We start from the raw sequence: 27522 nt of genomic DNA on the forward strand, positions 1-27522 counted from the left end.
CTAGGGCTGATTTTTAGCATTACATAACAAGAAAAAAAAAAAAAAAGCCCTAAGTCTAAAGTAGCAGGTTGAGTGCAGTTTATGCAGCAAAGAATTAGAGCTCTGAAGACAGGAGCTAGAGAAACCAAGCAACTGGGGCAGGCCATCCACCTCTTTTCAGCTCAGAGTCAATGCTTTATAGCTCTTCTGAGTTGATGATATTTAAAAGCTACAGCGTTTGGTTAAGCGTTATAAAAAAAGACTTCACTATACAAGTTTCACTTGTCCTGTGCACGGAAAAAAAATGCCATCATTGTAACTGGAGGTCACAAAGGATGCAAGGAAAGAAGAGATGAAAGACCACTCTCCCAAGCTAGCATACCCCCTACCACCACTACATTTTTAATTTAATGAAAGTACTATATAGAAAAACTTGTATTTCCACAGTCTAACACAGTGTACGCTGAACACTAACAGGACTCCAGTACCTAGAGAAGCCCATTTGGCATCTTTTACTACCAGAAAATTTTTAAATAAAGGAAGAATTCAGATTTTCAGCACTGTATGCCAGGAATAACCTGCTCCTTACCCCTCTCCTGGCAACCTGTTACCAATTGCTGTCTACCTTCCATTTTGGGTGACCAATAACAATAAGTTGAGGTGCTGTTATTTTAACTACACACAGTCTATTCGTTAATACATGCTAATTAGAATCATTATCATATCTTTAAGCCTGTGTGGAATGTCTGCAAACATACCTTCATCTGCTTGACTGTGTATCGCATTGTTCCAAATGGTCCATCTTTCATTAGCTTCTTCCCCACAACTTTAGCTCGGATCACTGTCACAAGAGAGGAAAAATACAACAAATTGTATACAGCTTCACACAACATTTCTGCTAGACCCCCCACTTCAGAAAAGATAAATTATTCTGCAAAATAAAACAAAACTCCAAGCCAACTTTCCTCTCTATTTATTCTGAATCTCATACATAACAAAGGCATGTAAAATGGGATGCCAAAGCAAGTATTTATTTAGAAATCCAGTTGTGTGTGAAGAATAAGAACAAACATGATTTATATTGAAATCTCACTGAAACCTGAAAAGCAGACTACAGCTGGGACCAAGACAGCTTAAAAATCTTTGCACCAAGCCACTGGGATGAAGTTTGTATTTAATGTCTTAACTCTCAAAAACCAAAATTATGTTCAAAAAGTTACTAGATTTAAATTGTTCTTTGGGTACCTTCTGTTCAGCTTCTGTTTCCCAATAACCATGACAGTACAGCACAGAGCCCTGGAATATCCCATATCTGGGGACTTTACTACAGCTGCTACCTTTCAGATACCACAAAAACTCCCAACAAATGGCTGCTGTGCAAAAACAAATTGTTCAGCAAACAAAATCCACAGTGAAAGCTGCCAGGCCAGCCAGAAGGCAACTGGAAGACAAAGTAAAGCTGACCCATAGATAAGGATTTTGAGATCCCTCAGATGGATCATATAAGCACCAGAAGTGGCTTCATTTTTTATAAAGGCCACACAAAATGAGGTTGGAGAAGACCATCCCAGGACAAATAAAGATCATTTTTAGAAAACCCTGTACTCCAAAAGACACTCATGCAAACAACAGGACAATAATAATATTTTTTTTTAAAATCCCACACAAAACAAGGAACTCAAAATTGTATCAGTCAAGGGAAACATGAAAATTATAACATAATTGGACAAATCTTTCATAAAAGGTTATTAATTAAAAGCTTCTCATTACAAGGGCTATGAAAATTATTCCAGTAGACTAATCCAAAGAATGAAACATAATATGATTGACAACGGGATAGTTATTTATAAATCCCCCAGAAACCCTTTTTTTATGGAAAAGGAGACATCAGACACTTTTGCATAAAGCCTACAATGGTACACCACTGCAAACAACACACCTCTGCTGAATATATGGACCAATAGTTCCAGACTATTGAAATACAACAACTAAAGCGGACCAAATGCATAATTTCCTCTGAGCCTATGAAGGTCCTGGTCACAATTCCCTGCACAAGACAGAGGTACTGCTTTCACAGCCATCTTTTGCAGCATTTCATCTGTTTTCTGCTAAATGCATCATATTAATGCATCACAGAAAACCATTTATTAAAAAGCAGGAAGTCATGAAAGGGAGAAAGAGGTGGAGGTACTCCTTTGCAGGCAGGAAAACTCTACCAGTTATTTGCATTACAGCACTACCTAAAAGCAGCAACAAAGTTCAGGGATTAATTTTGCTACACAAGCATCTTGTTGCTTCTTAGCTCATTTGGGTTTCAAGCAGCCATAGAAGCCCACTGTAATAAATGGGGAAAAGAGGAGGCTAAGTTTTTGCTCACTGCCTAGACTGAATTAATGAGGCAAAAAGCTTGTCCCAGCTTTTTGAATAATCTGAAGAATAGATCTAAAGGAAAAGACAGGTCTGGTTATACACACCAGGTTCCACGAATGGTGTGAAATGAAGACAAACTCACTCTGCTCTGATTTATATCCTGTGCTTCAGCCAGAGTTGTCAAATAAATTTTAAGCTAGGTAAGACATCCCTGCTGGCTTTGATTCAAAGGACCAACAAAACCTTCATTCATGGAGTGTCAAACTTCATTCTTAATTTATTTTTTTTTCCAACTTCTAGTATCCAATGGTAGTAAACGCCAGTACAATTTTATTGGTTCTGCTATTTAACAAGTTGTTCAGACTTCAATTTACTCCCATCTTCAAAATTTATTATTAGCCACACGGAAGCATGTCCTTGAGGATGGCAAATATCTTTAAGAACTAGGTTCTTCCATTTGTTGCCCCCAGCCACCACAACCACCAGTGAAGCTACAAAAAAAAGACTTTCTAAGGGTCAATGAGAAATAATACAATTCTTTTAAGGCTTGTGAATTCCAGGGCACTTCATTAGTTCTGGAGCCTATAGCAAAGGTTATAAAAAATCTTATCTTCATCTAGCCAATACACTGAAATTGTAAAACCTGGTGTTTGCCCAGCACATCTGAAATGAACAATGAAATCTTGCATCTTATTGATAATGATAAGAAATATACTAAAAGGCAATATTCCAAAACACTAGAGTTTCCAAACCAGAACTCAGCATAAAAGAGGACAGGCACATCTCCAATTGCTGAGAAAATACCTAAAAAACCCGTTTTCTTCATGTACTTCACTGCTATCTTGGCAGCCTTTTAGCTTCTAGTTAAGAGTAGCACAGCAACTTCAGGAAGAAACTAACTTTGATTTATGGACTAATCAACAGCTTTACCACAGGACTAAAGATTCAAAATTCTCATCTACAATAGCATGTAACAGCATCCCAGTTTCAACTGTTACCCTTGCAAGCAAGTGGAAGGATCTGTGACTGGACTAAAAATACTCGCATTTTCAGATTATTGTTCCCCAGTAAAGTTAGAGAAGAACAAACCATCAGAGGCTAGTAAAGACCATGAAAAACCTTAGTGTGGGCCATTACTTCTAGTCTTTTGCAAATGAGTCAAGCCCTGTGTATCTCAGAGACACTGCCTTTGTCACCCAAATGGTAACTTTTCTAGGTAAGTTCCTTCTGATACCTAAAAGCTAGAAAATGACAAAGAACCCACCCTGCCTCATTTTTCCCATATTAAAGGAAAAGTCAAGCCATTAGCCAAGAAGCAGAGGATATTCCAACTTAAATTCTACCCCTTGTATTTTGTTAGACTAAATTCCCACCCCCTGAGGATTAGATGCTTCTGGGTAACTAGAGAAATGCTGGATGCATGATAGGACTGCTCAGAGGTTGCTTGCAGGTCCGCCTTCATCACCCTAAGCCTCCACACACGAGAGCCACTTGTACATCTGCCCAGAGCAGAGCTCCAAGCTGGACCACTATTCACACCTGCTCAGAAGATAAAAAACATTGATCCTTTACTGAGCAGGGGTCATGCATACTAGCCAGAGGAATATGGCAACCTTTACAAATTATCAGAAATTTACAGTGTTTCTGCTACAAATTAAGTCTATGTTACACTAACAAAGTCAATTGTTTACTTCTGGAAACTCCTACTGCATGAGCAGAATGAGGCAAAAGGTGCAACAACAGTTCCCCTGAACTCTTTCCTTCTCCCTGAAGTTCTGTTACAGTCCTGCTATTACTGATGGGAAACTTTATCCCACACAAGTGGTCACCAAAATAGCTGCATATTTTTAAACCACAATTCCTTTGAAGTACTGCCTATGAAAATACTCCAAGATGAATGTTTCTCAGTACTTTGGGGTTTCAGGTCGGGTCACTTTGTGGGACTGGAGCAGTTGGCAAGGTCTCATGAGTGATTTGTAATTATTTATGAGAAGTTAAATCTGATGAGGATATAAATCTTGACAAGATAAGCAGGCAGCCATACTATTATTCAAAGAGCAGAAAACATACGAGCTGCCTCTCAAGATTTTACATTATTTTAAAAATGAGGGAGAGAACAGAAAGGAAGAAAACTGGATATTTAGTTGCTACTCTTAAAAAAATCTTAAGAAAAAAACAACCTGCTGTTTGAGGATTCAAAAATACTAATAATGTATCACAAATGGTGAATGTATTTATCTCTCTTCCCTTGTCTTTTTTTTTTTTTTTAATAGAAACTAGCTTAGTGCTTAGGAAAACAGAGATGGGTCAGATTTGCCACAGGACTAGTACAGTGCAAGCAGCTAATGGTTTGTATCTCACTGGCACCTACAGCATGGTACAAACTGTCTGCATAATACACACAAAAATCACCTATTTTTCCAAACGTCATTGGATCAGTTCTTATAAAGGCAAACAAACAAGAATGAGCATAGGAGAAAAAGCTCCTACATGCACTTTTATTTGCCCAAATGCACACATCTCTTTTAACTTTATCCCTGAGCATTTTCTCAAGGATCCATAGGAAGAATAGGCCTCAAGGCAAGATTTGAAGCAGAAGAGGACAATGGCTTTACAGCAGAGACAGCAGATGCATTCTTTTCATGAGGCAAGGAGGAGAACAAATAGGCAATGACCAATGTGAGGGAAATGGACACAAGAGATTAGACAAGCATTGGCCAAGCTGAGGAAACAACATGGTGGAAAGACTTGTAATTACCAACTCGTTTCATCCAGGTGTACACTACATGTGTAGTAGCTCTTTATCCTAACCGAAAAGCAAAGGCATCAACTCCAGCTCATGTTCCTTACCTGGGCCAGCCACCAGATGGTGACACTATCACAAATCTCACCTTCCCTTAAGGTGAGGACAGTGGTACATGTTCAAGCTAACACCACGAATCCCAGTTGCAATCCCAACTGCACCATGAGAACCAGACACTTTCATGCACAGGGTGGCTGTCATCCATAAAGAGTATTTTAAGTGGGCGGACACACCCTTTAGAGACCAGACTTTGCTCCAAAGCCATTTCTCTCATAACCAATTATCATGAACAGTTCAGGGGACTAACAAATGGCTTCACATTATTGTTTCAGGGATCTGTTTTATAGTTGTATAATATGAGTCTTTTTAAGAGAGAGGTTTGGCCAAGATGCGTGCTCACTGTCTCTAAGTAAGTGAAGGATATGGAGGATTGATACTGTTTAGCATTCAAGACACAGGGGATAAGTTATTTTCCCAGTCCCATCTTTGACCTCCAAAGAGTGGCAAAATAAAACATACAGGGACCAGCAACTTCACCAGGAGGCTAAAGAAAGGCTCCTTCTCTCCTGAGGCCACTGAATACACCAAGAACTGGACAGCAAAAACAACACCCAACAGAAGGGTGCACTTGGGAACGCTGCCTTAATGCTAGACACAGGACATGCCAAGGTGGAGGACTGCCATTTTATTCATCCAAAGACCATACCAGGGCTCAATTCCAAGAGCAATTTAATATGACCTTTTTACCAAGTTTACTAGCAGTTCCCTCATTCAGCCTGTCTCATAAAAACTCCTTACTGTGTTGGTACACACTGGAGGGATCACATCATGCAGAGCTAAGGCAGCTCATATAGTTAAGACTTTTGAGCATACCTAGCACACTACAGAGGTATTAGCTTATTCTGGCATTTATTGTGGTGTCTGCTAAACTGGTCAGGGCAGTATGCTTTTACACACAGGTTTTACAGCATTGGTACTGTTAGAAAGACAAAATTGCTGTGTCTGTCTTGCTCACTCTCTCTCATGAGCTGCACTACTTTTTCCACTTCCATGGCTGACCTCTAAGCAGTTATTACCAACATTCGACCTCCCTAAAAACAGAGGACCAGAATAACTGCAAGTGGATTGTGTCCTTTGGACATCTGTCCCAGCTATATGCAGCCTCTTAGGAATCTCTATTAAACTGCCTGATGGCTTGTATGAGAAGCAACGGGGGTTGTGCCTGCTTTGGAAGGAGGACAAGAAAGCAACCTCTCATCCATCCCTCCATTTCAACAGCAAAGCAGAATAGAGGGGGAAATGCTGATGACAGCAGGGGATTCACAAAGAGAAAAAAAAAACAGGTATAAACATCCAGTCTGTTTGATGATGTGTCTGTACTGAAAGCCACCTCCTCCAACATAACCAAAATAGAATTCTTCTAAAAATTAGAGTATTGAATTTGAAGGCTTCTTGCAAAGCATAAGTAGGCTGGAAAAATACAATAAAGGAGCTTTATCTTGCATTGTTCCATTATGACTTCCAGCCAAAGCCACAGGAGCAAAGCAAACCTCTTTTGCTTTGTCTTACAAGAAGCCAAATCCAGCTGTGCTGCTACACAGCATCACCTCTACCAGTTAAGACAGTTGCCACATAAATATGATGTTGGAAAGGACATGTGCTTACTTCAGCAAGCATGTTGGAACATTTTGACTGACAATAAAAGTCTAAATAAAAACCAGAAGGCAAGACTCCTAGATATTTTTCCATTCCATTTTCTAACCAGAACTATGACATTTACTTCTGGCCTTTGTTTTACAGATCCAAAAAACCTTCTCTATCCATTGCATTGAAAGGCCTTTTGAAGGCCACCAAAAAAGTGGCTTCACCCAGGCCCCACCTCTGTCTAAAACAGCTTATTACAATTGCAGTTGCTAAATATTAATCCAGTTTCCTAACCCTGAAGATTCCTGTTTGATTAACAAGCTGAACTTCTTGACTTCCAACACTGAAAAACTAGGAGTGATACATCTCTTTCATAAAAGACTATTATTGCATCAGACCTTTCACCACTTCAAAAAGTATAAACTGCTCTAGAAGGGCTTTACTTGGGAGAAAGTTAATCCTCCCAACAAGACCACAAATTAAAGGCACAAGGTTGCATAAAACAAACAGAACTTGGTTTATGCTTGGTATTTCACCTGTAGCTTATTAACTGGATACATATTTTTTTTTGCTGGCAGCAGTAGCAAGCATTTTTCTTCCTCCCCATATGGTGCATCTCACCCTATGGCAGCCCAAGCTCCCTTTAAAATACATTAGAAATCAGAAGTGGAGATGTTTGTTCGATAAGAAACTTCAAATCCTCTTCTAGATATTTTATTCAGGTTTCTACCTGCAATTTGGTGAAAGACACTTCAGGTACCCAGCACTGCACTGGCATCCAACTCCTGATATTAGATCCCTTGCTTTCCCATCATACATGGATAGCCTGTTTGGAGGAAAGCCTGGAAGGAGGAAGTATAAAGGAGGGTTCTGAAATGCATTTATATCCATTTACAAGTACAATCTTTTAGATTAATGTGTAGATGGTATGTTTTGTGCCAAGGGAGACCAGGCAGTACCTTGTGATAAACACAGAAAAGCTAAAAGATTAAAACAAAAACTCATCATCTGCCATTGCTAGCTATCACACCTATGAAACTCAGAGAAGCCAGGAAGGTCCAAGAGATTATCTAGAACAGGCACAGAATGTAGCTAGGAGTCACACGAGTTACACACATTGCTAAATTAGTCTCACACCTTGTGTCAACAGAACATTCTAGGTTTGCTACAGATGGAAGCAGAGACACTGCAGACTACATAATGAGCATGCCTACCACTCTGAGAAACCTCTGGTAAAATAGAAAGAAAAAAAAATTATTCCTACCAACTAGCCATTTCTCCATCTCCTTTATGGCAGGCTTTTTTTTTTTTTATTTTTCACCTAAATATTGTTTAAGTAGTTCCTGAAAGCTGACATCAGGCTGGAGCAAAAAGGCAAAAGGCAAGTATTGGAGTAAAGGAAGAAAGAGTGATGATGCAAGTGGAGGGAGGGGAAGGGAGTGCCACACAGAGTGCAGCAGAGAGGTACCTTCCACCTCTCTCCAAGAGATTACTTCAGCAGAGTGCATTGTGCCTCATTTTTTGCCCCTGACAATTGACAAAGAAGGAATTCCTTTTAGCCAAGGTTCCAATGCTGGAAAGGTGGTTGCCAAAACCAACACACAAAAGCATTTCGAAAGCCAGCACACAACACTGGATAAAAATAACAAGCATGTGACTCAAGGCTAGTCAGGCAATACTGAGCTCAAAACACCTTTTCCATTTTCGTTTGGTGTACAGTAAGACTTGCACAGTAAGATTTAACTCAGTCCTCACTTCCAGATCAAGTACTTCTAGACACAGTACATACAGGATGAGGGGAAGCCAGGCTGAGACAGACAAGGCTCTGGTTTCCCATAGCTCCTTGCAATTGTCCAAAGGAGCCACAGGTCTAAGCGTTTTGCTCAGAGAATATGGCAGAGCTGAAGTGAGACCAATTAGGGGCAAATGGAAACCATATGCGATTTTAATGAAACAAGGAGCTGGTGCACATGGCTTACTGCTGCAGGAGCATTTACTGCCTGAAAGGAATGTGCATCTGGCATTGATCGTTTCCCAACCCATCAACTGAGCAGTAACATGGAAAGCAAATTGGAGCATATGGTGAAAGATGAATTGCCTAAAGTACAGCTAGAGGAGCAGCCTCGGCAAGGAGAAAACATGTCCTTTGCCTGTGATTGAGTGATACAGTTGCAAGTGGGGTTGATCTTCCATTTCCTTTTTTTTTTTTTATTTTTCACCTAAATATTGTTTAAGTAGTTCCTGAAAGCTGACATCAGGCTGGAGCAAAAAGGCAAAAGGCAAGTATTGGAGTAAAGGAAGAAAGAGTGATGATGCAAGTGGAGGGAGGGGAAGGGAGTGCCACACAGAGTGCAGCAGAGAGGTACCTTCCACCTCTCTCCAAGAGATTACTTCAGCAGAGTGCATTGTGCCTCATTTTTTGCCCCTGACAATTGACAAAGAAGGAATTCCTTTTAGCCAAGGTTCCAATGCTGGAAAGGTGGTTGCCAAAACCAACACACAAAAGCATTTCGAAAGCCAGCACACAACACTGGATAAAAATAACAAGCATGTGACTCAAGGCTAGTCAGGCAATACTGAGCTCAAAACACCTTTTCCATTTTCGTTTGGTGTACAGTAAGACTTGCACAGTAAGATTTAACTCAGTCCTCACTTCCAGATCAAGTACTTCTAGACACAGTACATACAGGATGAGGGGAAGCCAGGCTGAGACAGACAAGGCTCTGGTTTCCCATAGCTCCTTGCAATTGTCCAAAGGAGCCACAGGTCTAAGCGTTTTGCTCAGAGAATATGGCAGAGCTGAAGTGAGACCAATTAGGGGCAAATGGAAACCATATGCGATTTTAATGAAACAAGGAGCTGGTGCACATGGCTTACTGCTGCAGGAGCATTTACTGCCTGAAAGGAATGTGCATCTGGCATTGATCGTTTCCCAACCCATCAACTGAGCAGTAACATGGAAAGCAAATTGGAGCATATGGTGAAAGATGAATTGCCTAAAGTACAGCTAGAGGAGCAGCCTCGGCAAGGAGAAAACATGTCCTTTGCCTGTGATTGAGTGATACAGTTGCAAGTGGGGTTGATCTTCCATTTCCACAGATCATGAAAACAAACTACAAGAATGAGCACTAGAGTGATAAAAACAGATCAACCAGTATTTTACAGAACCTACTACAATCACAGAAATCCCACTCTTATTTTCATGGGCAGCCTTTTACTCCCTTGAGGTCATGGGTGCTGCTAAAGAATAAAGAACTGTTGATCCTAAGCAAGGCTAATATGCAGTCCTCTAACGTGATGTCTGTTGCTTCAAGTATTGAAATGACATTGCTTTTATGTGTACATTAAAGTGGGAATACAGTGAGGAGACCTGAGGCTGAGGAGGGAGTGTAGATGCAATCTTTATCAATTTTTTTCTTTTTGACTGCAAATTTCCCAGGAAGTTTCAGTTCTGCTGAGAAAGAAAAGCCCTTAGCCTGCAAAGCTGTAGATAAGTTATTCTAGTAGGATATGGTCATTGCTTCTGCAGGCTGCTGTGTTGCAGTATGATACCTAGTTCTCAGGAAAAAACCCACTATCTGCACCAAGCAGCCAAAAGACTGCTTAGATACATTGCAAGAGGAAGGAGGGAATGATGCTCTGATCTGGCACTCAACCATATATACAGTGAATGTCCAGGGCTGAACCTGGTAGATGCTACTTCGTACTTCACATCACTGTGAGATATCTGCAAAGCCAGGAGTGGCATGTCTTGGCTTCTTAGGACCAGACTTCCTTTGTGGGACAGCTGGATTTAACAACTGTAATAAATTCATCACTGTATTTTTCAGGGAGGCAACAGAATATTCTTGACTAAATCTGTCTATTTATTAGTCTTCCTTAACCCACCATACAATCCATGAATGCACTCGGAGCTCACATCCAAATGGTCCAACAGGAGGAGGAGGGAGTCCTGCTAAAGAGAACATCTGTAAGCAGTTTTCTTCTGTGCATTAGAAATAGGGCAGCTCTGACAGCCCATGCAAACCTTTCAATGCAGGGAGTATCAAAAGCCACAGGCATGGACACTCCCTGCTTCAGCAACTTACTTCAGAGGACTCTCCTTGCTTCAGCACCTCGCCCAGCTGGGACAGGAGCCAGCATTCTGTGAGGAGGCTGCACTCCACTGATCACATGGTTTACATTCAATTTTGCACGTAGGAACCAGAGAGGAAGAACTGTTTGGGAACATGTATAGATTTCAAGGGTACTGGGTGGGCCTGCAAATTCCTTCCTGCATTAGAAAACTTGCATTAAACTGATAGGTTAAGCAGCTGTCCACACCAAAAAGGTATACATATTTAACCAGGTCAGGCCTATATGTGCTGCTGCTCCTTTTTGCACATGACTTACTATTGCCTGCCTGACCCTGGAATTAAACTTGCATTCAGATTTCTCCTGTGAGAAACCAGTACCTCTGCCCACCATTCTTAAGCCATTATAAATTGTTCAGAAGCTGACAGCCTCTGCAGACTGTTCACATACACTGGATGTGTCCAAGACCCAGCTCTGGTTTATCATAATGTTTAAGGAATTTCCTACTTACCAATTTTCTTAATGTCTATTATGTAATCACAGTCATTAATACTAATGTAGCTGAGCTCAGCTACATGAAGTACTTTCCCCTAGAGTCTGAGCACCATGTCAAGACTTAGGTGTAGCACTGAGATCCCAGCTTTGGTGTTCTTTAAAGGAACTAGAAAACCTGCTGAAGTCCTGACTCAGTCTCATTTACTACAATTCCCAGACAGACTACAGGTCAAGGTCAGGGCAGAACTCACACTGACCAATTTGCCTACCCATCCAAAACTTTCCAGGAGCCCATGTAGTGCCCTGTCATAACTGTGTTCCAAAATATCATCCTTCATTTTGGACCTTCAAAGAGGTATAAAAAGCCAAAAGAACTCAGTATTTATGTGTTGTGGGAGTAAGGTATTTAAAAAAAAACAACACAATAAAACAAATAAACAAAGTGATAGAGTGATATGAAACATCTCATGAAATAGGTAATGAGAAGACTTGAAAGTCTAAAAACATCTATAAGCAATAACTCTTGACATGAATAACACAAATACTGCACACTGCACATCCTCTGGCTCTGAAGACAAAGGATTTTCCCTGTGCACTGACACAGAGCACTGACAGCAGAAAGGGTGGACAGACACTGCCCAGTTCCCTTTGCTCTTCAAACTGTTTTCTCAGAAACTCACCGAGTGTTCTACTGACTGGCCAAAGTAGTTCCACAGAAACTGCAGTGGAGAGGGAAACAGTATAATCATCTCCTCATTTTATTACCCAAACTCCCTTCATAGAAACTTTTAATCAAAATTTCACATTCATGAACAATCATGATCAGAATAGGCTTCCAGAAGTTGTGCGTCATTACTTTGATGCTCATATGCATCCTCGTGCTCCCAATGAAATATTAGTGAGCTATGACTCTTAGCTAGACTTACTGTAAGCACAGAGAACATCACTGAATGGTTGACAGTGCCTGTCTACCACCAATTGTTGACTTTTTTTTTGCACAACAGATATTTATACAAATCCAAGACTAACCCATACTATTTAATTCCTTGTTAGTACTGCTAATTAGTGGGGTTCTTATGGAAATTCTCAAGTCTGAGATCTACTTACTGAGATTCACTTAAAGTGCACCTATCAGTCTGTTAGCTCATCTGTGCTACGGGAGTTTGAGAGCTGCATATAATATTTTTACCAAAAACTTCCCTAAGGCTTCAATGTGGGGGAGGGAGGTAAGCCTGCATTCTGTTAACACTTGTTAGTTGTCCTTGTATGTTTTTAGAAAAAAAAACAGAAGGTCATAAGATATGGCTGGGTAGTCGTTTCACAGCCACCCTAGCACACTGATTGCTAATTCTGAATGCTTTAAGGCCCATTAACTGTTCTGGGAGGCAGAAGTTCTCTGGATACTAAACTGCTAAATGTTTACAGATAAGAGTAATAATTTCCAGGGTATACACCAAGCCTGACTGCTTTCCTGCCTGTCCAGGTCTCCTGAAACTTTGCTGGAAAGGGACTATTTTGGCAGAGTAATGAAGCACCCTCCCAAGAGCCAGCTTTTCAGGGCTCCAGTTAAGCTCACACCTGGAACACAGGTGTAACATGTTTAAACATTGACAGGGAGGGAACTAACACAAACACAAGGGGAAATACCTCGTCTCAGTCCAGCAGCAGCAGCACAACCACAAACTTATTTGTTCATCAATGCACCAAACTCAAGGAGAACTACCCATTGCCAAGGACTGGAGCAAGCAAATGGTATGTAGACTTGTGTTTTAATGGGAATTCTCAGCATTCAGGAAAAGCTAACTATAAACCCCAGAGGGCTAATGAACTGGAACCTCTCCCAGCTTGAGAGGTACTGTGTAACATGATCAAAATTGGTACCTCCAGAAGGGGAGGCTGTTCCTCTTCAACCATCAGGGATAGGACTGGTAGAAATGTTTCTGGAAATGCTTTTTCCTGTCAGGAAACATGGTTTTACTGAAGTCACAAATTTCTACAGAAAGTGTCAACTTCAGCAAAAGCTTTCTTTATTTTTCTTCTCAGCAAACCTGAGACCTGTATTTCACCCTGAACCAGCATCTCTCTTCAAATGCACTTGAACTCTAAAGGTTGATGTAAATTACACCTTTGTTCAAAGTACACATTTTTAATTAGCCCTTTAAAACCTTAAGACTCAGATGCATAAGGATAACGTTTTCTAGAAAATTCCATGCCGAATACTCTGATATCTTCATTTTCCCTTTATGTTTCAGATTGAATAAATTCTCTATGGAACAGAAATTCTGACCCTTCCCAAGTTTTTAGCCTCTCTTTCACTGTATAAATCAGAGGTGACAACAACAAGCTCTAATGACAGAAGCAAGAATAAATTCCATTCCCCCCCTCATTTTTCAGAAGCACCAAGTAAATTCATACCAATGAGAGCTTCAGGTGCTGAGAACTGGCATCATTTCAAAAAGTAGGCCATAATCCCTTACGATCTCAAATAGCATCTTAACTAAAATAAGCATTTGACATCAGAGATCAGTCCTTTAACTCACTGTGCCAGTAGAGGTCTGTCAACGCTGGAGACAGAATGAATGTAGATATACAAGAGCTATCTTTAAAAAGTGACTTAGGATACCACAGACACACTAATTTAACCTGTTCCTCAAGTAAAACGTTGGCCTGCTCAGTGCTTGTAGGCCAGAGTTGACTTGTAGTCAGCAAGTCAACTCTGTGACAAATGCCTTCCTACCCTCTCTTTCCTTTCTAACTGTTTACAACATTTTGAAGCAGTATTGTTCAATTGCAGGCTGTTTCCTGAAGCTGCTTCCTTCAACTGCCTGTTAAACCCAGTGGGAATCTTTCCACTGATTTTTACTGGAGTGGGATCAGGCCCTAAATAAGTAGTGGTGGAATCCCTAGACTTACAAGCCGAACAGCTGTCTCTGCCTTTCCGAAAGAAAAGAGGGAAAGTTATTCCTGCAGCTGTTTTCTCCTAAGTGCCTTCACTCCAAACTGTTAACAGGACTGGAGAGAGGGGGAGAAGGTGGAATTTTAATAACCCGTTAAAAAGGAGCATGGACCATTGCGCAGCAGCTCTTTCAGTTCTACTCAAGCAGGGTCACTGCTGCCAGGCTCAGACAGCCCTCAGGGCACGGGAAAAGTCGTCTTCTTGTTTTCACATCTCATTCACAGAATGGATAACGAGGGGGAGGACGGAATCAGCTTTTGGGTTAATTAGCACCATGAACAGACAGCTGCATTGTCATTAAAAGTTCAAGAAGTCATTAGGGTCATCACTGAACTGCAAGATGTACACACACGCACACGAGGCACACGTCTAAGCCTGGATTTTTAGCGGCCTTGCTTGGCTCTGATTTTCCACTACCCCAACACTTTGAGTCAAGAACACTGAACTGTTGTAGCTCCAAGAAGAAGGCAGAAGTACAAAAGGCACCCCCTCTGAATAGCAGTTGTTCATCCCCCTGGAACTGCTTAATTTCACACTTAATAGATCGACTAAGAATAGTTACACAGTTTTTTTTTATCCTGAGAAAATCAGAAGTGTGGCTTACCAGTGCATAGTTTCATCTCTGTTTCTAATATTCCCTGGGATAAGCAGAACCCCAGATAACAAAAACAGGTACTGGTGCACACTTGTCCTTCCAGTCTTTCCTTCCACAAGCAAGGAAGCTAAGGAAGTGCAAGTGCATATTAGCAAATCCAGAAATGAGCATGTATGAATAATAATTAAAAGGTAAAACCTCTAAAATGACAAGGACTGCTATTAATAAGGTTTAGAGCACTGTTAGCCTCAGAGAGTCACAAATTGGCTTAAAACTAAAACCAACAAATTATCCAACTATGCAAAAAAGCCACAGATTATCTTCTCATTGCCACAGTTTGCAGTTGCATTTTCTAGTATGGGATTTTAGCAAAAATGCACTAAATAAGGATTCCCCTACACCTTCCAAACAGGGCAGGGAAGAAACACAACCTTGAATAGCTGAAGCATCACAGCTTCTACAGAAAGCAGATGGGCATTGCCTGCTCCTGTCAGCTGTAGCTTTGCTGCCAATACATTCTAAAACCAAAATGAGGCTGAAATAATTATCATTACAGTGAAATCTCACCAAAACATAGTTTTTCTTCTTTGGGTGAAAGGAACACAGTTCCTGCTTGCTCTTGCTATTAAATTGCCATGCAAACATGTAGCTAGCTTATGAGTGTATAGTTCCATCCAGTGCTTGGTCTTTGCCAAGTGAAATTACTCCAGGAATACAGGAACAAGGTGGGGTTTTTTTGTTGTCATGGGTTTTTTATTTGTTTGTTTGTTTTAACGATTATGGCTCTGTTGATTCCAGTATGTTGTCAACATGACTGAATTTCAGTACATTTATGGCAATACAGCTGTGGCAGCAACTCTAGTAGAGATGTTCTCGTGAAGAAAAAATAGACTAAAGATATATAGTCCAAAATTCAGAGAGGAAAAAATATGCATTAGCATTTCAGAAACAATATGCCTAAGTTAAGATGACTGCTGTGAGCTCTGATGGATTTAATCAGATAAGTGGCCTAAGCAGCTCCTCTTAGAAAACGCTTTAATTCTTTCCCTCTCATTCAGGACTCTGGGTACTTTCTGGAATAAAAACTGCCTTTTCGATATTATTCTGCCTCAACGCACACCACAATAATCTTTCAGTAAAAACTTTTGTTGATCTTTCCTTGTTAGTTCACATATATAAGGAAGAATATATGCTGGAAGGAACCCTGCTGCATGCTGACCTCACGATGGCTTGATGAACAATTATAGAGCCTGCACAAAAATCATGACCCCCAAGTTTGCCAAGGCAACTATCACCCTTGCATCCAGTTCTGTTCACTCTCCTGTCCTTCTGTCAAAAGACAACCTAGTCAGGATGTGTGCAGGCAACATTGTCAAATTCAGAAGAGAGGAGCTTTGAACAGCACACAAAGGACAAAGTTTACGTCAATGGCCCAAGCTGCCATAAGGCATAAAAGACAAACAGGAAAACAGTTTCTGACACAGAAGGGAAAGAAAGACTCAGTGCTTTCCTTTACTCTACCTCTTCCAACAGCCATTAGTAGTGGAGGAAATCAGTACGAGAGAAGTGCATTCAGAAACAAACATGGTATCTTGCACTGACAGGAAGGAACCTATTGGCTTGAAAACTTTCCGGTACTAGTGAAAGCTTTGCTTTCCATCCAGCTGAATATACAGGTGCTGGCTGCTTCTGTAAATCTACACTATTTCTTCAACCGATTCAAACATGGCATAGCAGTAAAGGCCAGAAAGGACCTGGTTCCCACTCTGCTTGCTGTTCTTTCAAAAGAGACACTCTGTTGGAAAGGACAAGTGTTCTTGGGATCTAGCTGTTAGTGCTACTCCAGCAGGCTTCTGCTAGGATCACACAACAAAGAGGGATATAGGGCTCTGTAACCCAGGGATTTATGAGTCCTGGTTTAATAGTTCCATAATGACTTGGCACCAGGAGAGTCCTCAGAATAAAATATGAGTAAATTCATTATTTCCATCCTGTTGGCCTCCCAGTCAAATAGAAAAAGAGCAAGCCAGAATACACTGAGAAGCTCAAGAAATAGCTGCAACTCAGAATGCATGTGGGAGGTAGATTGGATATTCATTCTGATAAAAAAAATATATACTCTCCAGAGTTAAAATAATAAATGCCTTTACAGAGTTTTGGAAGGAATTTAGAACTACAGGGTTGAATCAGTCTCTTAACTACAAGGGATTAGGATGACAGCCACAGAAGGGGCTATAGGAATGCCAGACTTGCCCATCAGGCTTTGGGGAGGAATATTTCATCAGCATCAGAACTCCAGCCTAGCAGGACGATGCACATGACTCACTATCACAGGTTCTGCTGCAGGATGCTTGTTCCAAAGTAAAGGTGTTAAAGACAACATGCTGATAAGGGTCATTGGCTATTTGCCACCAGGTCTTGTTGAGTTTCTCTCTGAATGGAAAATACTCCCTTAAGACCCTCCTGTGATAATTTGGGGTCTCTTAAAAGTGCCACCTAGGAGTCTTGTCAGATACTGTGGAATCTTCTATTTCTGTGCTTCTCTGTAAAGCTGCAGACTGTTACACAGTGGTGAAAAAGCAGGACAGCTGCTTAATTCTATTGAAAATATACGGTCTGTAAAGAAGATGGAAACAGACTTATTGAAGTCTCCTTTTCATCTTGATCCTCTCAGGAAATAACCAACTTATCCTTAATCCCCCACCCCCTTGGGAAGGGGAGGAAAAAAAAAAAAAAAAAGGGACAGGTGCTGTTCTTCATGTTTAGAGATGTAAAACAAAAGGGTTAAGAAATCATCCTTACCCCCAGCACAATCCTTTGCAATACTGAGGCTCTTGCATAGAAACTGGTGCTCTTGTCTTCCCATGCTTCTCTGGGTTTGTGATTTTTGCCCTGCAGGATGCTAAGGGAGGGCCTGGTATTCTGTGGCTATTGAAGTACTGTACGTGATGGCTACTTAAGTGCCCCAGGGGTCACTTTGCTATTTTATTTCCTCTTGGACTGATCCTCTTCACCAGTTCATTTAAGGTATTCATTATTGCAAGTGCTATACTCTTCCATGTAGTCTTGTCCCTCTACTAGTGTCTCCTGTTCCTTCTTAAACCTCTTTTCCTCACCCTCCCTTCTCCTAAATACCAGAAAGTTTTCAGCCTTTAGCTCCACGCCATATGTAGTATATTGTTTATTGGCAGAAATTGTTTACTTAGAAACAGGTCTGTGTATCCTAGTCCAGAGGTGAGTATGATAAACAGGGAGACTGTTTCACTGTTAAAGGATTGCCTCCATTTTCCCAGGGAAATTTCAAACAAGGGACCCAGCAACCTTACACTTCACAAGTTAAAGCAAAGGATCCATCAACCGTGCACTTCACTGAGCATGGGTCTGAAGGTCGTTTCATATTGTCACCTCAGTCCCCTTTAATCTGCAATGTGCATTTATCTAGACCTATGAAAAGCAGGCATGATATTTATAGCAGTGTCAGAAGCGGCAGGAAGTAGGAAACTGGGGCGGGTGTTTGGAAACTGTATAAAGGGCTTGGAACAGTGGGGCCAGCCTGGAATTCCTTCCCCCAAAAGAACATGGAGCTAAAGGAGAAGTGTCTGGGGAATAGCTGGGTTTCTACAGATATCCTCTGGCTCTCTCCTCCTCTACCTGTTGCCTTTCCAACACCAGCCATTTCCTCTCTTTCATAGTCAAGTGGAAGTTTTCCATTCTGTGGTTTTCCTGCCTTGGTACAAGAAAGCACTTTTTTTTCCCCTTATATTTTAACTGTTTGAGGACCAAAACCAAAACCTGCTCACTAGGGGGAGGGCTTCCTATTTACAGCTAATCCAAGAAATTTGAGAGGGCTGATTAAACATCAGAGGAACAAGATCTTTGCTTGTTCATGTATTCACTGAGCATGAAAGATTGAATTTGTTGTCTGAACCAATGCTCCAGTGAGCTTCTATAGAAAAATTAACAGACCAACATAATGCCAGCAGACCTCCCTGCAGGCTGCACTGCTGTAACACCCAATACAGAGAGAAACATGGAGAAAAGGAAACAGATGTTGGAAGTCCCCATGCCATTATTACAATACAGCATGACGGAGTTAAAATTTATGTTCTTCAGTCTAGGCCAGCAGGAACTGGGGTCATTTTGACCTGTGGAATACCAGTACTCCTGTTTCCTATATGCTGTTGTGGGATTACTATTTTTTTTAAAATGAACCACCAGGGAGAAAGAAGTAATTATGTGCTACCTTCATGCTGTTGCACCTGGTATAGCCATTACTATCTGTGCAAGCATTGTGAAAACTAGGTGCAATTTGTATCTGCTTTGCTGAAGTAGCAGTGATGCTGCAGGCAAGCAGAAAGCTGGGGCATTTCATGTCAAAGTCAAGGAATTAAGAAGGGAAAAATCTATACTGCCTCTTTTTCATCCTTGGGCCCTTTCACATCCCTTTCTTCACCTCCTCAATGAACTAGTTCTAAGATCTTAAGACCAAGAAGGATTGCAGTACTCTGACACTTTAACAACAGATGAGTAACTAAGGATAACTATGGATTTTTTATTAGACTGTGTATTTTTGTCTAGAATCAATAACAAATAAATGTTGAACAATGATGGCTCTGCTGTTTGCACACTCTCTTTTTATCTCCTGGCTGCAGGGGGTCAGGTTACTACTCCAGGTATATTAAAAGTACCTTTTGATAGTATGTTACATATGGCTTAATTTCATTTGCTTCTCCTGCTGCGCCATCTGCATCATGTTTCAATGAAGTTGTATTTTCCTCATAGCTCACCTAGGGAAAATAAAAGAAGCCCAAGCCCTACACTACACACACCCATGCAACTTGAACTTCCTGAAGAGCTATTTGAAGGAACTTTGCATTCTTCTGAATGGAGGAAGGCAACAGCTTGGCTACAGTCCACTTAAAGTGCATGTGCTCTGTCTATAGCAAGTCTGTGCAGCCAGGCTTTTTCAAAGCCTAAGCCTTGATTGTCAGTCAGAAACAAACATGCTACAGGCTGTTAGAGATCAGTCAGTAGAACACTGGATTGTTTCATATGGGTTCTCCTACCTATGTGGCCCCTGAAGTCACTGAACCCATTCAGTCTCCTGGACATGTTAGCTTCACTTTGGGCATGTCCCACAGTTTCAGATGGGGTGGCTTTCCATGTGTCACAGCTACTGATGCTTCTTAGCTTGACCAGACTGTATCTAGTTCTTCATCAATGCTTCCATACAACATCTCTCCACTCTCCAGTGAGCCCTCTCTCCTGCTCATACTCTAGCCTTTGAGGGGCCTTTGCCACTCCAACAGCTCCTAAATACCAGCTCCCATTAAAGTTTCCCATTGAGCCTTTTTCTGTGAGCATCCTCTTCCCCGACCTGTAACAGAGATGGAATTTTTCAGAGCTGAGCCCACTGACACAGACCACTAGTTGCCCACCAGTACAAGCCAAGACCTTATCCCTAAGTTGACAATGGTCTCACAGACATTCTCTCCCACTCCCTGCTGGTTCCTGGATCCTTTCATTCCCAGGAGGGACAACCCAAGCCACCTTCTTTCTTCCTAAAATAAAAATGAGATTCTATATCTCAGGCATAAAGTTGCTGATATTTAATGAGGTTTGATGTTATTTTTTTGCATATGCATCTCTATGCTACTTTACTTGTGTTTTATTGTCTGTATACTGTTTCTAAGGGCTGAAATTGCCCTTTGGAAAGGTCTTACATAAACACCACCAGGAATCTGGACTATTCATAGTCAACATTTATTTTACCAGCATGAAACTCAGGAAACTTCTCTCTCGTTTCCAAAAGACTCTCAGAATATTTTCTAGCTGGCAGAAACGTTGAATAAATAACATAATCAGGGTTGCGTAAAACTACTTGCATTTTTATGTTATTAGACATTGTCAGTTAATGCACTCAATCTTCACTCAGCCTCAAGGGAACTACCTCTCATTACAGTAGAAGGTTAACTGTTTTTTAACAAATACTTTTAAGCTCTCAAGTGTTTGTAACATGCCTCTTAGAAACCTGAAACTATCAAGTAAAATCCAGCTCTGATACAAGATGGTGAAATACTTCTGAGACCAATGGCAATGCACCTGCTTTACACAACTCATGAGGTTGGTCCAGTATTTCTTTTCCATATTGGTAATTGGGCCAGATTTTATATCTAGCGTCAGAGGGTACAAATCCATTTAACCACCTTGGTGTCATTTACCTCAGGACCAGCACCAGCATAATACTTTCAAATAGCAGAAATTTGAAATTCACCTGTAAACATAATTTGCTCAAGTTATTCCAAAGCAAATCCACTTTAACCCTGGTTTTAAAGAAGGACCTAGCCCACTATGGACAAATAACTCTGGTAGCAGAGTCATCACTGGACAGAGCACTGTTAATTTTGGCATGCTCTTTCAGGTATGCACTTAAAAAGAAAGTGCTCTGGTTTTTAGTAAAGCGCTAGCAGTTTGCCACCCTCCTCTGTGCACTGAAGACTCCAACACAGAGAATTACCACAGAAGTGAATAGTCTGCTCTGCTATTTGCAACAAGAGTTCAGTGCCACAAAGCTGAAGAAATGTTAAGACAACCTTTCAACAGTTCCAAGTGTGGTCAGCTGCACTGATCAACCTCGTCTCAGAAAAGTCTATGTAAGGTGTAGTTAGCTTAAGGAGTGGTAAGTCCATTAAGGTTATACCAGTAAAAATTCAAGTGTCACATGTGGAGGTTCTTCAGAGGTATAGAAAAGCTACAATAGGCCCCTAAGTTTAACAAGCTCTGAATTTGCTTAACAAATTGGTGCCTGAAGGCTCAATTTTCCTCTCATCTTTTACACCACTATCATTTCATCAATACCATTTCAGTTGTTCCCAATTTGTAACATGTGAAAGACAGAATCATAGCCTGAAACTAAAGCAATAAACAGCACATCAGAGCAAAAACCTCTTCATCTTGAACCAGAAAAAAAAATCCCATCGTTAAAAGGAAACGCAACCACATGCACTCCAGACTTTACTAGGACTGAAATTAGTCCCTCAGTTTAGTCTGGTTCAGAGCTGGCAAGCACAGCATGCCTGGCCTTGCCTGCTAACTTGAACCAAGCTGTCTTCTCAGGTTTACTAGCTCTTATGAACTTCCAGAGAGCATCCGGTAGAAGTTTCATTTATTGACAAGGCTTCCTGGCAAGAGCAAACAGGCTCCATTCTTTAGTGACTCATGCTTGGTTGGGCTACATAAGAGCACCACATGGTATGGGAGCTTTGGGGAAACAGAAAAATTACCTCAGACAACATTGTTACATCAAAAACCTAAGTTTTCATCTTAATAGCTTTAACATCCAATTATAGCCAAGGTGATTGACTGAGCACTTCTATTAAAGATTCTTGGTCCCACCTACCATGATTGTCAGTGGGATTATGCATGAATACAGAATACAGATGCCAATCCAGTTGCCATATCTAAGAGACCCTGCAAGGTCTGGCCTAACAGTATTTAGCATCTTGGAAAATGTGAAGTCCACTGATGAAGCCTAAAAGGAATGTGTCACCTTGCGCCACTTCTATGGTCCAACAACCAAATAAGCTTATCCTGAAAAACAGACATGAACAAAGCAGGTCCTTCCCCACTCCAGATGAAAATTTTTGCTAAGCTAAAAAAGGCTAGTACTGCACATGGCTGTGCATAACTCTCTTCCCACCAGCACACTTTGGCCCTGAAACATTAGAGGAGCAGTTGACAGGTGGAGAGTGCTCCAAGAGGTGGGAAATCTGTGAAAATAAGAATAATGTCTATATAAAGCAAGAAGCTCTAAGACTCAAGGTTAGAACATCTGGCTCTCCACTGCCTCAGAGGTCTTGAAGGAGTTACTTCCTGCAGGAAATCTGGAGTAAGCAAATGCAATCGTAACAAGAAACCAAAGGAGCCTTCTGTAAAATTCTGCACTACATCTTCCAAATAGTAATTTCCAACACATTTTTTGATACATACATTTAAAGAAGTGACAAACTCCATATCCCAAAAGGTGATCTCTCTACTCTGCTATGGACTTGAATTGTAAATAACCACCAAAACCAGCAAATAACTAATTTGTATTTCCATTTTTATTAAATAGGATATTTCAGTTTATAATGGTCATCTTTCTTTCAAAAGACAAGACCAGACACAAGGAACACCCTTTTTCATAGTGTTTTTACCATGGACATTGGAATTCCATAGAAGTAAAACAAATCTCCTCCGTTTATTCCCATGTAAAATGGAATTCACAGTAACTTTATTATTTTTAAGCTTTACATTTTACTTCTCAGAGATCCTGCTTCTAAAATGCCTCAAAGGGAAGTCCAATCTAAAAATAAAACCACATCATTACTTCCTCAACAAAAGTCTGACTCCAAAGTTGATATAGCACTTTTGCAACCATTATCATAACATGAAACCCATACATTTATTTCAAATTCATCTAAACTCAAAAGACTGGTGTAATATCTAACTGCTTTAATTTTTTTATCAATTGGGCAGACCTTATGCATCTGCCTGAAAGAAGAAGATACCACGTCACCTCACTACAGAGTCTGTGTCACAACAAAACATGCATGTTCAAAATCTCACATATGATCAAGTTGTTCTGTACATCTCTTAGTTTATGAATAAGAAGGTGGAACAATCATATCAGGAAACCAGTGAAGAAAAAGGACAGGTTTTCAGTTAGGTGCTTAGACTTTGAGCTAAGCAAATTAATGAGCTTTCTCCTTTTCTGTTTTCTTTTGCTATTCCAGTATCACATTCTCAGTTCAAAGGAGGTTAGCCACTGCAGGTGTTGTAAACTCAGTGCTACAGGAATGGCAGGATTGAGAAATTAATGGCTTTCTTAACACCATGGGACACCAAGAGCTTACCTTCATCTCCCCAGAGCTTTCCAACTGCTGCTCACCAGAAGTGAGGTTATTTAGAATGAAGAGGGGCACTAGGCACCGGCATCCTTACTGAAATAGTTCTTCTCCCAGCATAAACTATAGAAAGGAATGTTATTCTGAGCTCCTTTGAACTTGGGTAAGAGGCAGCTAGTAGTTCCATAGCTCTTTTCTGAAGTATATGCATGAGATCAAAGTGAGATAGGCGTGGAGTGGACAAAGTCCTTTATCACCCAGACTGGTTTGTCAAAATTCAGCCTGCAATTTCACATATTTTTCTCCTTTTTATTTTTTTTAGAGGGGAGGTTGGGCAGAGGGGGCCAGGCAGGAGGTGTTTTTCCAAACCTGTGAATGCAACATTCAGCAGCCAAGCTCAAAAGTTCCTGCTGCTCCTGCAAAAAAAAAGGACAAACAAGCCCTTTTCATGTCAGCTATGTCCAGCTGGAAATGTCACAGCTTTGTCACAATAGAACAAAGCATGCCTGGTGTCTGTTCTTTCAAAAGGTCTCTCAATTCAAACAAAAGAAAAATATTCACATCTGGAAGGGGTCGTAAGCAGGGGGCGGGAGTGGAGGAAGCAAAGTTCAGATGGCAAGTCATAGCAGTTGCTGTTTATCTTGCCGTTTGTCTCATTATTGTACTGCCTGTTCGGGCACTCACCAATCCATTTAAAGAAAGAAAGCCAAGAGTTAAAACACCAGTTTTATTATTGATTGACCTTGGAGGGCCAGATGAGACACACCTCTTCACTTTTGCTCCGTTCATCATGCTGGAACACTCGGGCTGAGTTAAAAGACCCCTTGTGACTACTCTGGCAGTAGTTTCTCTTCCACCCCCCTTCTTAATAATAAAGAAGAAAAAAAAAAAAAAAAAGTGTTGTGTATGGAGTCCAAGCTTCCTTTAGAAGCCTTCCCTTTCAAAGGATGTATACATTGAAATCCTGCCCTTTCCAACTGGTTAATTTGAGCATCTGTTTCTGTAAAGATTAAAACCTTTTAATGACAGCAGTGTGGAGAGGCTGTATCAGAACTGAGCCACAGGAAGATAAAAAATTAAGTGTCTAGTGAGATCAGATTAAAGGAGATGAGAATAAACTGAAGAGTAGGACTTCACTGCCTAGGCATGAAAGACAATAAGAGTTTTCATTACACTCCTCAATTAGAAGTTTTCTTCTTCAACATTCAGGCTTCTGAAGTTGAAAAGCCTCTCCTAGACTGCCACCTAGCTAGTTAATTTCTTGTATTGTTTTAGGAGCTATTTTAAAGTTATTTTGCTCCAGCCTTTACTGCATTGACTCCTCCCTTTTGAGCTGGTATTTTGTCAGGAGTTTCAAGAGCGATAAAAATTTGCTGCCAAGTCCCTTTCTTCCCAACAATGTGTTTTATAACCCAGCGTGTAGTTTAGTCTGTCTAAACACTGCACTAGTACACTGCCATCAGTTTCCATGGAGATTATTAACTCTTCCAGAACCAGAAAGCTCTACTGTGCTTTTTGCCCTTTCAGCATACGGAGAACATGACAGCCTTTACTAAAATCAGCCTCCAGAAACATCCCATTTTCCAGACAGTTCTAGCAAATGTAAGGATTTACTTTTGTGGCAACCTACCACACAGCCTTAACCAAATTTGCATTTAAGTAATCTACTAGATTGACTTACTTCCCTTTATGCTTCTCCTCCTTTGAATTGCAGTGATGTCTGAAGGCATGACAGCCCCACTGACATAAACCTTCTTAACTGCTATGTCTCAGAGCAAAGCCAAGGCAGGAGATATAATGAAGAGTCCAGAAGAGAGAAAGGAGAAATGAAGGAAACTACTTTGAATTCAACCAGAAATTAAGAGTAGAAAAGAGTAGAATTTAGTGCCCTAAAGTTTAGGAGCACTGTTACACGATACTTCATAGTTTACCGTGCTTCTAGTCACTTACACATCTAGCAAAAATATACTGCCAGTGCCTATTCATAACAAAAAGTTATTTAACCCAATGGCAAGTAGCTGAATTAACCTGAAAACTACCCTTAATCTAGTACAACATGACCTAATCTGAGCAAGAAAGTAGATCTTCTCCCAAAATGCTGCTAATGAAGGCCATATGCTGTCATCAGCTTTAATTGTGGAAAAATGGTTTCCCAGTCTCACTTTTCACAGAAAGGACAATCTCCCTAGCAGTTGGCACTTAGGTGGCACACTTGTTGATTCAAACCATGAAAATGGCAATGGAACTTTGAATACTGCAGTTTCCTGGAAAAATTCCCCAGTATGAAACTATTCTTTAAATATTTTCCAGGCTATCATCACTGAAGCAAACGGCAACCTTCCCAGCACTTTTAACATGTAATGTTTTTTTTGGCATTCAAGAGCAGATACCCTATATAAACTAGACATGAATAACCAGGCATAACTGCAATTTCTGTAGATGAGTTAAAGTCAAGAGACATATTTTTTTTTTGCCAGTAAGTTTGGCTAACTTGAAACAGCCACTGGCAGGGTTCATAGCAGTGGGTGCGTATCTATCGCAGTGAGAATCATTTTCTGTTTGACTTCCACAGCAGTTGCCAGAAGGATTTCTTTGCAGACTCCACTTGGAGTCAGTACTGTGTGGGTAACAGTAGTGCAAAGTCCCCCAACCCCTTTTACACTCAGCTCCTAAGACAATCTACAGAGGTGCAAGGAGACTTCAGCCATGCAGTCCACTCACAACTGCTGAAGTGACAGATTGTATTTACTTTTACATGGGTATGTGTCCAGTATTACCTTAAAGGACACCACTAATTGATTTCATATATTTTGCCACAGGACACTTTCCAAGCAGTGACAGTATTTGGTTAACCACACCTGGCTACAAACAAACCAAAGAACTTGTGACTAGGGTCTTCGTTACCTCCTCCTTAGAGATCCTGGGTGTTCCTCTTGTCCTCTAGCTAAAGTTAGTGAAGACCCCTAGAGATGCTAAAACCCATAGCTGAGAACATCAGACAGGAACCAGTAAGAATGTTTCAACTTCCCAAAGCATATGCACGTTCACACACTTCCCGCAGCTGCAGAGATCACGATGGAACATGCAGAAAGCACAGACACTTGTTACCTCCGCGTCGAGCCCCTCCTGAAGTGCCCAGCCCAGCCCCACAACCCTCACCTTCCCGCGCCAACCATCACGGGCGCTTTCCCAGCTGGAGAGAACTCATCCTAACCCTGTCTCCTATCGTTTGTCACCAAGTTGTGGAGGAAACTTTGGCTGCCCGCACCACCAACTTTGTTTTTGTCTCACTGTAAGGAAACAAGCCCCTCTTAAAGTCACCAACTCCGAAGTTACGTCCCGGAGCGGCTGCCCCCGCGGGGCAGGGCTGGCTGCGGTGTCACGCCTTTCCCCCCGCCGCCCCCCAGGAGGGCTGGGCAGGGGGTCTGTCTGTCACCACACACCTCTCCTCTCACTGACCCAGGCGCGTGTGGCAGCTACAGAGACATGCTTGTCTTCAAGGGTACCCCTCACTGGTTTAAACCCACCGCACCTCTGCTTTCACTGAGCCACTCCAGGCTTGCTGAGGGTGACAGCCCGACGGCTGCCCGCACCCCCTCAGGCTCCGGCAGCGCTTTCCCGAGGCGCGGGTTTTGCAGCAGGTCTGAAGGTGCCTCCTCCCCGTGGGAAGGGTCTCGGCTCTGCCCACGGAGCCCTCCCCAGCCCCGGGCAGCCCAGGGGC

General features: G+C 41.3%; 2 protein-coding genes across 3 annotated transcripts in view; one reads left to right on the forward strand and one right to left on the reverse strand.

The window, feature by feature from the left end:
• Positions 1 to 27522, forward strand: part of SYN3 (synapsin III) — a 179259-nt gene that overhangs the window by 60953 nt on the left and 90784 nt on the right. The window lies entirely within an intron of this gene.
• Positions 1 to 27522, reverse strand: part of TIMP3 (TIMP metallopeptidase inhibitor 3) — a 36344-nt gene that overhangs the window by 7614 nt on the left and 1208 nt on the right. Inside the window, exon 2 of the mRNA XM_010005778.1 lies at positions 738 to 820. Within this exon, the coding sequence (XP_010004080.1) occupies positions 738 to 820 (83 nt within the window). The remainder of the gene's footprint in view (positions 1 to 737; positions 821 to 27522) is intronic.

This window comes from Chaetura pelagica, unplaced genomic scaffold (genome assembly GCF_000747805.2).
Source record: "Chaetura pelagica isolate M959 unplaced genomic scaffold, ChaPel_1.0 scaffold79, whole genome shotgun sequence".
Taxonomy (NCBI): domain Eukaryota; kingdom Metazoa; phylum Chordata; class Aves; order Apodiformes; family Apodidae; genus Chaetura; species Chaetura pelagica.